This window comes from Hoplias malabaricus, chromosome 5 (assembly GCF_029633855.1).
Source record: "Hoplias malabaricus isolate fHopMal1 chromosome 5, fHopMal1.hap1, whole genome shotgun sequence".
In the NCBI taxonomy this organism is placed as follows: domain Eukaryota; kingdom Metazoa; phylum Chordata; class Actinopteri; order Characiformes; family Erythrinidae; genus Hoplias; species Hoplias malabaricus.
The window spans coordinates 27074182-27089087 of NC_089804.1; the positions used below are offsets into that span (position 1 = coordinate 27074182).

The 14906-nt window shown below is 42.3% G+C and overlaps 1 protein-coding gene across 2 annotated transcripts in view; it reads left to right on the forward strand.

Annotated features, from left to right (window-relative positions):
- arhgef10la (Rho guanine nucleotide exchange factor (GEF) 10-like a) overlaps positions 1 to 14906 on the forward strand; it is a 192596-nt gene that overhangs the window by 82245 nt on the left and 95445 nt on the right. For both annotated transcript variants that reach the window (XM_066670557.1, XM_066670558.1), the window contains 2 exons: positions 931 to 1046; positions 4688 to 4815. In XM_066670557.1, coding sequence (XP_066526654.1) covers positions 931 to 1046; positions 4688 to 4815 — 244 coding nt within the window. The remainder of the gene's footprint in view (positions 1 to 930; positions 1047 to 4687; positions 4816 to 14906) is intronic.

The window sequence follows — 14906 nt, forward strand, 5'->3', positions numbered from 1 at the left end:
GGGGAGAACACACCAAACTCCTCACAGACAGTCACCCGGAGGAAACCCACGCAGACACAGAGAGAATACACCACACTCCTCACAGACAGTCACCCGGAGCGGGAATCGAGGCCCCTGGAGCTGTGTGACTGCGACACTACCTGCTGTGCCATTGTGCCGCCCATTTATTATTATTAAATGCTAAAATGTTTACAAAATATTTACTGATTTCTTTTGTCTTTTTTATATTTTAATATTTGACACTGTTACATCTCTCGTAAATAAATGTTTTAATATTATTAATATTAATATAACATATATGTTGTTGCATTGGTGTGTTTTTTAAATTAATTAAATAATTTTTAAATGCATTGTTCATAACGCCAAATCACTGGGAAATATCACGATACTATTTTAGGGCCATATCGCCCACCCCTATTCCTGCACACAGTCCCCTATGCACAGTTCAGTGTCCAGTACTTCAGCATTATTCAGTCACTGAGCTGTAAACAAAGCCATTGAGAGTGCAGCTGTACTGCTGTGGTTCAGTTCTCTCGGTCCTGACCACTACTGCAGTTTAAAAATCACACTGGACACTCACACGTCCACATTTCATCCTCTAAAATAAAGGCTATTAAAAGAGAATATGCCTCTTTACTGCAGTAACTGCATTCTCTGCTCCTCAGGGAAAGTTTTCCAGTACATTTTGCAATGCTTTAGTGAGGGTTTGGTGGTATTCGGCCACATTAAACACCTTTAATCTTAGAGTTGTTTCATAGAGTTGTTTGTGTAGGGACCAGATCAGACTTTTATTATAAAGATAGTGATAGGAACCAAGAGTCTTTATGTCTACAGTGTTTCACCTGCTAGATTTCTATGTTCATGTTTGTAAATGTACATTCAGAATTTGCAGGAATCATCTGCTAACCTGGTGTGATGTTTGATTGACAGGAAAGGTCATCCTGGGTCCACCTCGACTGTATCAGGAGCTGCAGGAGCTACAGCATGACCTTTCAGTAGTGGAGCAGGTCACTCTGCTGGTCGGCACTTTACAGGGCACGTACCAGGTAAGAAACGTCTCTCATCTCACAATCAGCCTCTCAAAGCACATACTTTTCTTCATGTAAAATACACAGTGTGCTAGTTTGATATAGCAATTGCATGGTTATTACACTATTGTGCGTATTATACTTTCATATATTCCAGCTCATTGATCATTCATCTGGCCATTTTATACACATTAATAAGCTCTACACTGTGGGCGGCACGGTGGTGCAGCAGGTTAGTGTCGCAGTCACACAGCTCCAGGGGCCTGGAGGTTGTGGGTTCGATTCCCACTCTGGGTGACTGTCTGTGAGGAGTTGGTGTGTTCTCCCGGTGTCCGCGTGGGTTTCCTCCGGGTGTTCCGGTTTCCTCCCACAGTCCAAAAACACACGTTGGTAGGTGGATTGGTGACTCAAAAGTATGTGTGAGTGAATGTGTGTGTCTGTGTTGCCCTGTGAAGGACTAGCACCCCCTCCAGGGTGTATTCCCACCTTGCGCCCAATGATTCCAGGTAGGCTCTGGACCCACCGCGACCCTGAACTGGATAAGGGTTACAGATAATGAATGAATGAATGAATGAATGAACTGTGGGTTTAGACTGAGCAAACCATTCAGAAAAATGTATTTCAAGAAGTTCATTAACAGTATATTATTACATGATAAATATAGCAATAATTAGTGTTTTTAAAATCAAGATCTTCAAAATGAGTACATATTTTACAGAGAGAGAATACACCTCCAGAAATGTCTAACCTTTCTTCATTATGAATTGTTAATTAATAATTCATAACTGTTGTAATATCAGTAGGGATAAAAAAACACAAAACATCTGTATTCTTTTTTTTAATTATTATTTTGGAGCTTATAGTTAAGTTTGTGCTTAGGGTTAGGGTTAGAGTTTGGGGAAGTAGTGAATATATTTAGTACACAGTTTACAAGTGTAGATTATCTTTAGTACACATTGTACAAAGCCTATAGAGGCTGTTTTATTCAGAGATATACAAATTCATATTGAGACCAGTCTGATTGTGTTTCATTTTTCTTCTGTGCAAATTTACCGTTATTCTATTTGTTGCTGTTAATAGCTGACTGACTAACACTGAGGGGTTCCCAGTCCTGTTCTGATCGTGGTGGGCCACTGCCCTGCATCTTTTATAGACTTCTTTTCTCCCAACACTTGATGAAACAAATGAGCTAATTAACACCAGCCTCTGAAGGGTGATGGACTGTGTGATAGACTGAGGAGTACACTACAACATCCAGGACAGGATTAACAAGACCCTTTTTTCCCCTCTCATACATTTACACCTGGTTAATTAGGAAAATATACATTCTGCCAAAAATGAGGCCAAATGCTGTGTCATAGACAAAAAAACAACAACAACAACATTTTGGTTCCATAAACAAGCCTTACTGTAAAAGAGAGGTATGTGTTTTTTCAGCTGTGTGTGTGTGTTGGTTGTTTGGGGGGGAGGGGGTGTGTATGAATGTGTGGTTTACCATTCTGAAGGTTCTTTACAAAAATGGTTCTTTATAGAACGTGAAATTGTTCACCTATGGCACAACTCAAAGAACCCTTTGTAGCTCCATTTACATTTCAGAGTGTATGTGTTCAGAAAACAAGGCAATGACTATATTGCCAGAAGTATTAGCTCATTTGCCTTCACACTTATATGAACTTTAGTGACATCCCATGCTTAATCCACAGGGTTTAATATGATGACAGCCCCACATTTGCAGCTATAAAAGTTTAAACTTTTCTAGGAAGGCTTTCCCCAAAGTTCAGGAGTGTGTTGGTGTCAAGACTCTGTGCAGACCAATCAAGTTCTTTCACACCAAACTCACTCATCCATGTCTTTATGGACCTTGCTTTGTGCGCTGGAGGTCTGTAGAAAGTCGGCTACATTTACGCACTATGCATCTCATTTTACGTGGCCTGCCACTTTGTAGCTGAGTTGCTGTCGTTCCCAGTCGCTTTCACTTTGTTATAATATCACTGACTGACAGTTAACTGTGGAATATTTAGTAATGAGGAATTTTCACGACTGGGCTTATTGCACAGGTTGGCACCCTATCATGGTACCATGCTAGAATTCACTGAGATCCTGAGAGTGAACTCTTCTTTCACAAATGTTTTTAGAAGATGTCTGCATTCCTAGGTGCTTGGTTTTAAACACCCGTGGCCATGGAAGTGATTGGGTGAGTGAACACTTAGCGCATACAGTGTATCAATTACAGTATCCAAAGCAGTGAACCAGCCAGAGTTGAGCGGGAAGGCCTTTAAGGTGAGGCTCAGACAGACTCCTCAAAATAAAGATTTAAAGCACGATTAAAATGTAATCAAAGATTGGGAAGTGGAAGCTCAGATCATCAATTGATAATCTGCGGAATCCGCTCGGTAGCGGTACGACAGCACCGCCGCGGCTCGTCTGCCAGAAGACGAGAGCCGAGAGAGGAGGGAAAGCAAGCTCTTCTCAGCTCAAATCAGGGCGCCTCCCTCATGCCTTAAACCTCCAAACCTCCTTGAAATATTCAAATCGGGCTTCGCCTAATAGCATCCAGAACTGGAAAAACAATACTCTACAACTTCTCCTGGCCTTCGTTCAGTTCGCTGATTTCTGCTCACAACCCAGTCATCATAAAAATGTCCGGCACACAGAACCAGGAAGGGGTGAGGTGGGTGGGGGGGGGGGGGGGGGGGGGCTAAACTTTTGCAAGCCTCATCGATTCTGCAGGAGGATTCCATTGGATTTGGCTTTAGGGAGAGAGGGAATAATTGTGTTGTTGCAGAGAGTGGGGTGGCGCTTCCCTTTATTACTGTTTATATTTGGGAGCCCCAGACTGCAACCAAATCAACAAACACTGAACACAGCTGTGGTTTTAGATGTTTTGGGGCGAAAAAATCTAATTTGCGCAGTTCCCCCCTTCACCTGGAGTTCAGCCCGTACTTGTTTAGTTAACAAAGTTTGCTGCTTTCATTGTGCAGTGGAGCAATGAGGATAATTAGGCTAATAAGCGTATAAATCTATCAGACGTGTGTAGACTGCATGCCTATAGCATCACACACTCTCCTCAAACGATATCCATTGGGAAAATATTGCCTTTTTTTTTATTTTTGAGCCTTTTCTGGAAACGTGAGTGAGCACAGTGTGAACAAGGAAACAAAATGAAATACTGCCTGGTCTCAGTATATAGTATTTTTAAAAAATCATAAACTTAATACTAGAAATATATCACTAAAGCTCATCCAAAGTATAAATCTGATTCTAAACAATGGGTTTTTTCCTGTGTAACTTTCTCCCACAACAGATTACAGCACTGTTTCTGTCATTTTTCTTTGGTACATGAAAATGTTGGCATGGATTTAGTGAAACACAGTGGCCAGTGCCCATGTTTAGTGATTGTGAAACAACTACTGCTCATGATGCACCGTAATATTTGGAGATCTCGTTGAATAACAAACATCCAGTTTGTTACAAATTGCAATTCTTGCCTTCAGCAGTTTGTGAATTTAACCAGCTCAGCTTAACAGCTGCATTTCTACAGGTCGTTACATGAATGTATATTTTTCAATTAGCATTTTATGTACGACTGAATTCTGTATTTGTAAATGTACACTTTAATACATTTCATTTTAATGTGTTTTTTTTTTATTTTTTTGAAGAACCTGAACACCACAGTTGCGCAGGATTGGTGCCAGGCCCTGCAGAGACTCATCCGCATCAAAGAGGACCAGATCCAGAGCGCCAACAAGTGCCGGCTTCGTCTGCAAGTCCCCGGAAGGCCGGACAAGTGAGTAAATTATCATGGTGTCGCAGGAAACTTTTAAATGGTTGTGATGTCACAACCCTGTATATGCCCATGCAGTTCCTTCCTACTGCAGTTTAGTCCTCATGTTCTTGTGTTTGGCTCAACATCATCTTCAACCTCTTGAGTTACCATACATTCCAATATTCAAGGGCACAGTCATTGTGAAAGGGAAATCAGATGAATGGTAAAATTAGTCCCTGAGTAGCTGCAGGTGAGAGTCATTGCCAAGAGGCAGAGCTATGGGGAAACTGGAGCAGAAATGAACCACCTCAGAAGAAAAAGCCGTGACAAAATGTTCATGTAAAAAGGATTAAGTGCTATTTTAAGCCACTGAAAGCAAAGACAGAAGTGGACTTCAGGGGAAATGTAAAAGGAAAGTGTAGAATTTGAGCTTTTAACATGAATTCTCCGGTCAGTGGTTCTGGGCCCTGCACTCACCACAACACCCATGATGCTCTGCAGCAAAGGTAGCGTCTGATTTCAGTAATGTATCTCCTGCAGTGTGTGCATGTGTGTGCGTGTGTGTGTGTGTGTGTGTGTGTGTAGCCCTGTACATCTACAACGCCAAACAAGGTTCAATACAACAACACACTGCTAGTGACTAGGTGGTGTCTTAAAGCACTGTTGTAAATAGAGGATTGAACCAAGCACCAGAGCGGCCTCAGTCCGTTGAGATTAAAGAATTAATTATGCTAATGAGTTTCTGAAGAAGTCTGATTACTCAAACTAATTCTGTGTGCATGTTTCGGAGTCAGTGCAGTTGCTGCATGATCAGAGCCTCTGGAAATTATGAACAGCTTTGAAAGTGTGCGGACACGAACATGAAAGAAATGTCACAAAATAAAAAGATGTAATGATGGGAGAGGAAACTATGGCAGAATGACAAATAAATGATTTCAAATGATGAATAGAAGGATAATGCAACAGTGTTTAATACAGCGCAGTGCATAAATCAGAGACCAGTTTTTACTGAATTTACATTTCACTGATTCACCTTTTGTAACAACATCTTTCTCATGTATTAAGTTATGAATTCAGTATCAGAAACAACAACAGCTGCATTTATTGGTAAACTGCAAAGAAACAAGGTGTAGTTTCTTATCCTTTAAATATATTTAACTTTTGCATTTGTTACAAGCTATTATAGTGTTTTATACTTTTATTATTGCTTATAACAGCTGTATTATAAATTATTACATATTTATTACAGCTTCTTTTATTGCTTTATTTCAAAAATACCTACAGAGATATTCTTGACTTCCAAAGGTCGGTTTTCGAAGTGAATTACATGTTCTGATATTCACAATGTAAGTAGTTGCAACTTGTGATCAGGGTCCAGGCCTGGGCTCTGGGCTCTGGGTTCTAAACCCTAGAAGCATGTTGTATTTATGATTTTTTTTTCACATTTTTTCTGCATTCTTCTCCAAGCTTATATGACTTCTTGACAGCTGCGCATCCTTCCGAACACAGCGCTGAGCTGAAGTGTTGATAGGGTCCTGGGTTTGATTCATGTGAGGGGTTTACTGTGTTCTCTCTGTGTCTGCATGGGTTGCCTCCGGGTACTCCTTGAGTTGTCATTCGTAAGTCTGTGAATGGCTGAGTGAATATGTGACATCTGTCATGGATTGTTGTCCTCTCTGGGGTTTGTTCAAGTGTTCATGACTTGTTCCCAATGATTCCTCAGGACAAATCGGTTACAGAACACGGATAAATAGCCTCCAACATTAATTTCAACCATCAAATCCACACATACTTTATGAACTACAATCAACTCTTGGTTGTAACATTCCAAAATCAATTCAGCTTCATTATCACCTTTAGATTGATGCCTCACGATGTGCTGATACGTATATATTTCATATATATTCCCTCAGCTCTTTCTTTTCACCCATTGAGATGTAAAGAAGGCTGAGCTATTCAGCTCCACTCCCAGCACTTAATTCATGAAGTGGCGTTTGATGAATTCCCCTCATCCTTATCCCCGAGCGGGTCCGTCCCGGGTGACACTAAAAGATAATAGCCGGCGACAAACATTTTAATGCGTGCCCAAGGCGGCATTACGATGATGGAGGATCCGGATACGGCGTTCCCTTCCATTCTGCCAAAGCATATTACCTAGTATTACATGTTCAGAGCATTAAAATTGTACTCCCCGCAACCTATAGAGGCATTCGCCGTCAAATTGCAGGGCTGATAGAGGGGCTGGTTGGATCATTAAGTTATCATTGTGAACTCCACTTTTTCCAGAGCTCAAGGAAGAAACGGTTGAAGGCTCGCGACCTTGGTGCTTTGACGTAGACGTGGAGATTTGGAAGCACTTCACTAACGCTCACCACGGCGCTCATTCACTTTGTTTGACTAGCCTTGCCTGGCTGCTGCTCTCCATTCAGAGCGCTATAGTCATTTCTCTTAGCTCCTCTTTTTAAGACCCTTTATTGCATTATTATGTCACATTAGCCGAGGCTGAATGTAAATGTGTTGTGGCAGAGGCTGCACGCTCCTCACACCTGGAGGTGCTTATCATCCTGACGTGGAGCGCCGGAAATGTCACTCGGAAAGATGGCTGAGGAAGAGGGTGGGGAATGAAGATGGATTAGCGTGGGATCGGCTGAGGAGACGGAGGGACGAGCGCGAGCCGAGAGGGAGCAAGGAAGGAGAGCGATGCTAGCTTACTGTAAACAGCAGGTGCCGAACGACTTAACACCGGCCACTTTATTAGAAACATCCGCCTTCACTAGAGGCTGTCATTGAGATTCACCAAACCAGGCGTAACATTAAAACCACATCCATGTTTCTACACTCCATGGCCGTTATATCAGCTCCACTGTCCATAGGTGTACTTTGTAGTTCTATAATTATAGACTATACTGGCGATGTTGCTCTGCATACTTTTAAAAAACCCCATTTTACACCCTCCCCTCTCCCCAGCAACGATGGCGAAGTCACATACAAGTCCCAAGTGTCTGCGGTGTGAGTCTGCATTAACTCCCAAGTCCCTGAGCTGTGAGATTCATATCTTAAAATGACAGTTTCATAAACACTGTGATGCTCCATTGACTTGTAACGCCAGGCTTAGCACCGCAGAAACTGCACTACAGCACGTCCGGAGAAGTCCTGTGAAATCATGGCAGATGCTCACGGATGAAAAGTGACCTGTAACTTGCAGTGTGTATTAATGCAGGGTTAGAATAATTGGCTCAGAGAGCCATCGCACCTGCTGTTACTTTTCACTTTGCTTCATCCATCATCCAGGGTTCAGTCTGTGTGACCTGTGGGGATTTTTTTATATGGAGCCAAAAAAAAAACAAAAACAAACAGACGCAATGTCGCCTCCTTTGCTTCCTGTGGTGTACTGCATTCTGTCAGAATTTGGTATAACCATCACAGGGCATTAGAAAATGCTTTTTTGTTTCTAAATAAAAATAGTCTCCCGTATCAAAGTCAGCCAATGACTAGTGAATGTGCTCCAACCTTATATTGTGCAGCGATGGTGGTGGGACCCTCGGTTATCTCAGAGCTCAGACAGTGAAAGGCCCAATGGAGTGCTTCAGAGTCTGAGCTTTCTTAGTCCGCTGTGATGGACAGGACAGCCAAGCGTGTCTCACACACTCTGGCAGGAAGCCCCCATCTGTGCGCTCCAATGTTCACAGGAAGTCTAAGGGCTGTTCTCAGATCAGCTAATGTGTGTCTCCACAACACTCTGGAGACTTCTGGGCTTTATGTCCTCATGACCTGAGGAGCACACAGAGCCTCTCTTTAACACATCAAGTAATATTCACATCTTAGTAATGTACTTGACTCATGACTCAACTCTGGATCGTATCCCGGTAAACTATGACTCAACTCAGATTCCGCTCCCACTAACTTGTGGCTCAACTGTGATTCAGATTCACTGTGATTCCCAGTGATTCAACAAAGACGCTCATCCCAGTGACTCATTACTTGACTCGGATTCACATCCTATTAACATATGGCTCGACTTAGACTGATTCAGTGACTCCTGAATCGACTCAACTCAGTTTCACATTCTTGTAACTTAAGACTTTTCTCAGATTGGCTTGTCAGCATCTCATGACTCAACTCTGAATTGCATCCTAGTGACTCAAGGCTCATCTAGGATTGATAAGTAACTTATAACTTGACTCGGATTTGCTCCCAAGTGACACATGGTTCAACTCAGATTCTCTTCCCAGTGATTCGTGGCTTAAATATGATTCACTCCCCAGTAACTTGACACAGATTCACATCATAATAAATAGGCCTCCACTTAGACTGGCTTCTCAGTGACTCAGCTCAGGTTCACACCCTGCTCAAACTGGTTTCTCTTCCCACTCACTCGTGACTCGACTTGGATTTGCTCCTCAGTAACTCTTGACTCAGACTCACATCCCAGTGATTCATGACTCAACTCAGATTCCCATAGATGTACCTTGTGGATCAACTTACACCGGCTTCCCAGTGAGTCCTGACTCAACTCGGATTTGCATCCCAATGACCTGTGACTTATGCCCCCTTTTATGGCCCAGGTTGGATTCACTTCCTGTGACTCCTGAATTCAATGGGAATTGCTTCAATGACTCAAAACTTAGTAACATTTATCATGACTTAGATTCACTTCCCAGTGACTTATCACTTGACTCAGACTCTGAAGAAAACAAAGCAATTTGTGAATACTTTGTTTGTGCCTATTTAATCATTTCACTGCCAAGATAGAGTTTGCAGTGTTGCAAATATATACGAATATATTGCATGCCACACCTTCAAAGCTTGTCTAATGGATTACGAGTACACATTACAGAATATTACAACCTGTAGGCAAACAAAGCAGGTCATGACCTGTTGGACAGCAGCAGCAGGGGGGGCTTTTGGACCATCTGCTGCATGACGCTCACGAAACCAAGCCATGCCAAACAGTTTCCATTAAACGCAGGCCAGATCCCAGCGCACGTCTGTAGCTTTGTATGACTGAGGGCGGTCTGGGCTGTGGAGAGAGGGAAGGTCAGGTGCAGGTGACGTGGATGGTATCCCAGCAGTCTCTGGACACAGACATGGCAGATTGTGGAGGAAAAAAAGAACGTAGCTCACGTCCGGCTCCGGCACAGCTTAGGACCTTCAGGCACCAGTTCAGAATCACAATCAGGATGAGGATATGTTTTAGTATGTACTGTACATACAAATAGCCTGTTGTGACTGAAGTTGAGATGATAGAGGATCTGGAAAAGTCATTCCATTCCATTCTGCTAAGCGTATTTCCTAGCATTTGATGTAAAAGAAAAAATGGGACAGAGGCAGAAAAAAGTGAAAAGCTTATAGAATATTCATGTTACAACATTTTCAAAATTCACCATACTGCAATAAAACTGACAGTGTAAAATATATAAAAGGAGCATCCTTCAAAGGCTCAGTCCTGCAAACTTGCAAGGTTGTAGCTTACTATTTTATAGCAAACTTTATGAGAGAACTGTCAAACAGTTACAAAGAGTGTAAGTCTTTCACTTTCTACTGTACATAACATTGAGAAAAGTTGTAGTAAATCAGTAAAACTATCATTGCATATAGGGCAGCGCTAGACAGTGCTAATGGATATGTGAGACCTTCGAGCCCTCAGATGGCATTGCAAGAGAAACCATCATGCAACTGTTATCAAATTAGCCACACGGACTTACGGACTCCAAAGTATTTCAGAGAGCTGTTGACACGTAACATGGGCCCGTATTTACGGTCATATCTGCCCATAAAAGTGTGCTCAAGCACAATTACAGGAGTTTTATTTTGGCAACAATAAGGTGACTCCAGCTGTCTATGAGGAGTTTGGTGTGTTCTCCCAGTGTTCGCGTGGGTTTCCTCCAGGTGCTTCAAATTTCATCCCATGGTCCAAAAACATGTTGGTAGGAGGATTGGCTGCTTACGTGTTCATAATGTGGGAGTAGCTCCCCCTTCAGGCTGTGTTCCCACCTTGCGCCCAGTGTTTCCAGGTAGGCTCCTTACCCAACGTGACCCTGAACTGGATAAGTGGTTACAGACCATGAATGCATTTACAATCCAAAACTGCACTTAAGTAACGTCTTATCCATGTTACTCTGGAGCATTTCTGTTGATTCACTTCAAATGATGTAGGAAAAAGAACACTGGAAATATAGAGGCATGATTTTCTTTGGACAGTCATGATTTCAATCTACAAGTTTAGATCATTGAAACCAGCTTCAGAGCTTTATTAAACAGCCTTTACGTCTGTTCTCCCTCAGCGTCTGGAATCTCAGTCTCGAGGGACATGTTTTCAGTGTATGGATAGATGGCTCAGCTGATTTTGTGGGATGTTTTTACAAGTTTCTAAGTTGTTCACAAGCTGCTGTCTTTGGCATTTCTCAGCTGCTTGCTATAATCTGAGGGTGGGAGTTCAAAGGGAACAAATGATGAAATCACATTTTCAGTGCTTGTGCACATTAATTCACGTATCTGGAGCCTACCAACTCACAAACCATGAAATAAGACCACACAGTCGGTTTTTGTGGGCTTTCCAAGTCAGAAGACGAGGAAATGAAGACAATTCACATCTTATGTAGAGTCCAGGGACTGTAGACTTGTCCCGCCTCCTTGTTGGATTCTCTCCAATCACAGCTCTGGATCTGTGTTTATGTAAGAGCACAAAATTGAGGTTACACAGAGCACAACTGAGTATGTATCAAATATGGAGAAGATGGCTGAAATCCAGAGCTTCTACTCCTTGCTCCTGTGCACTCGCGCTGGACTGAACTGTGGCTCATCCTCATTTAAAGGAACAGCCGTTCTGAACAGGACTGCTGTTTTACAAAGAATTCTAGTGCAAATCTAAAGAAGCAACACGTTTCTCAGATTGACTACATTTGGGTGAAGGAGAAGTTGTATGAAGTTGATTTCCCTTGAACTATCACTTTCAGCGATCACTAACTCTGCTCACACTGGGGCCTCCACCGTCTCCTTCAATCAGAGTGGAGGTGGCATGAGTGCTTTGCGTTTTGCTCCAACATCTGTCCTGTCCTTCTGCATTACTGTCACACTCATCTCTGACCCCCCCTGCCACCAATCAGCCAGTGCCCTGCTCTCCATCCTGCCCTGCTGGCTTTGCATCCTGCTGCTGCACTCACATCCTCATTTTGGCCCCTCGGAAACATTAAGGGTGTGAAAACGCAGATGGTGATTAAACTGCATTGATTTTTGTGCCACCGAGTCAGCCGTGATTAATCATAATCACACACAGCCCTGTGCAAAAGTCAGAGACCAACATTTCATTGAGTTCAATCATTAAAGTCCAGGATTATTAATATATATTAATTATTAGTACAGACTAATTCCCTGAAAGTTGCTTCCACGTTTTTTTTAATTACTTTTTTTATTTCACCCATAAGTTCAGAAATGTCGCTTGCATTTTCAGCTTCAATCCAGGTTTGATCAAACGTTCAGGGCCTCAGTGGTATGGGGCGGTCGGTACGTTCTGAGAAAACTGACACCAAAGCTCTTTTACACAGTAACAGCCACATCTTTTCTGTACCCACAGTGGTGAGTGGTCTTCCCGCAGTGGAAAGAGGGATCAAATCTGATGCAACAATGGAACTCCTAACAGCAGGAGCAGAAAGAGGCCTCTCCACATCGTCCCCTATCAGTGACGGCCATTTACAGTGTCTGCACATCTAGGATTATGTGTCAGAACGGAAACAGACAGACGTTCTTTGAGGTGCCCTGGTGCAAGGATGACTCCAGCTTTATAAACCATCTCCAAACAAGTACGCGTCTCCAGTCACAGTGCCGAGCGTGCCTTCATGTGAAAGACCTCAGGTCCGTGTTCGCTTGTGGAAAAGAAGTACAAGGTTACAGCCCCATTCTGATCTGTAAAAAAAGATTCAACATCTGCCTCTTCTGTGATAAAACTCTCGGACAGAAATTAAAAACTAAAAGACGATAGAGGTTTCTTAAAATAGAAAGTTATTCGCAATTTCAGTTGTAACTTCTAGCATTTTTAGGCAGTTTACTGTCACGGTTGGGCAAGACAGACAAGGGAGGTGGACGTAAATGTAAGGAATCTTTATTTAACAGGACCAAAAAACAAAACAAACACGATCAAGGAGTTTCATAAACTAACCACACTAACAAAACAGGAACAGACAGGAAGACTGACAAACAACCGAGAACAGGGGTAGACATGGGAGACGCCAAGAAAGAGAAACACACATCTACACACACAAGAACTGACAAGGGAACACTGAAACAAAGGGACTATATATACACAAAGCACTGACAAGGAACACCTGGGGACAATAATGAGAGGGCAGGACTACAAAGGAGACTCAGACGAGAGAGCAGAGCTAAGGCGGGACTAGGGCGGAGACAGGAAGAATAAACAGAGCCATGTGCTAAATGAGCACATGGCTAGGAAAACAAACACAGGACGTGACATTTACTGAATATTGTAATTACATTTGTATTTCTACGAAGGATATGAAGGAAATGATTAAAAAGCTAAAATATTCACCTTTTAAATTAAAGTACTGATTTCGCCAAAGCCAGACAATTGATGAAAATTTGATGAAAATGTGCATACCTGGATATAAAAATAATGCTCTATACATGCAGCTGCCATTATAATCGCTTCATTTATCAGCCTGCATGATCTCCTTCTTCTCATTGATTTGATTTAAATATATTTTTTTCTGATAACACACTCCCAGGTAAAGTCTGGAGAACTTTTCAAACCTTCACTAAGCAACTGGTTCAGTAACTCTCCCATTTTTGTATTGTTTCACTGCTCTGAAATTTGTAATTATTATTATTTTTTAGAATACAGTGGAACCTCTACTAACGAACTTTCCAAGATAGGAACCGGGCATTTGAATATTTTTTGCCTCCACCAACGAACCATGACTATAGAAACGAACCCAAGCCTCCGTCTATTTTATTAACCGCAATGTGAAATCTGAAATCTCTGTTAAAACACAGAGAGTTGTGTCCGGACAGGATTAAAAATTATTAGATGACCACTGAGTTCAATGAAAACAGTATTAAAGAGTAACGTCTCTGTATTTTATAAATGTTCAATTATGTTTGTGTGTTCACTGTATGTTTTAAAGTAAATTAAATGAACCCTTGATAAAGAATCATAATCATATTGCAAGTTGAGATTTATTCACACGTGCACACACGCACACACACGCACGCACACGCACACACATATCTCAACACCCTCGCTTCCAGTCAGCCGGTGTTATAAAGCCACAGCTGTGCTGTTTACTGAGTTTGGAGCAGCGCAGGTGTCTCGCATTATCCACAACATCAAATTAAGTTTGGAACGGACTCTCTGTGCTTCCTCCAACCCCTGTGCCCTCGTTTCCTCCCACCCTGAGCTTTATTTTCACCTCTTTATTTTTGCAGTGTCTTTCTGCTGAGCTGGGAGAAAATGTATGAGGCTGTGTGTCAGTTCCACAAAAGGAAAAGCTAGAGTTTGAACCTCAGTCTGAACTCTCCCCTTTTTCTGAGCGTGTTCAGAGGTTTCAACTCTTTTGTTTCAGCTTTGTTTTCTCATTTTAACTCCGTGTCTATTTCGGTTATTCAGGCACTTCAACAGGGCGTTATTGATTGAAAACTACAGTGTCTCCATAGCAATTACCAACGAAGATGAATATTGGAATTCAGAATTAGAGGCGGCACAATGATACTACAGTCTGCGGTGCTCAGGATCCTGGGTTTGATACTTGTCTCGGGCCCCCGTCTGTAAGGAGTTAGGTGTGTTCTCCCTGTGTCTGTGTGGGTTTCCTCTGGAGGCTCTGGTTTCATCCCATAATCCACTTGCATAAATATAATTCACTTTCACAGCACTGTCCCAATATCAAGAGTGTGCACGTGTGTATGTGTGTGTGTATGTGTGTGTGGGTGTGTGTGTTTTGGTGCGGGATGGGGGGCGGATGGCTTCGTGCCATCCTCCAAGCTTTACACAGTGTGGTTTCTGCAGTGCTTAGCCTGGAGTAGCAATGGCAGAGGCCCTGCCCCCTTTATTACAGGTCAGTGAAGCATTACAATAAGTTTGAAGCTAATATTTGAAGGTA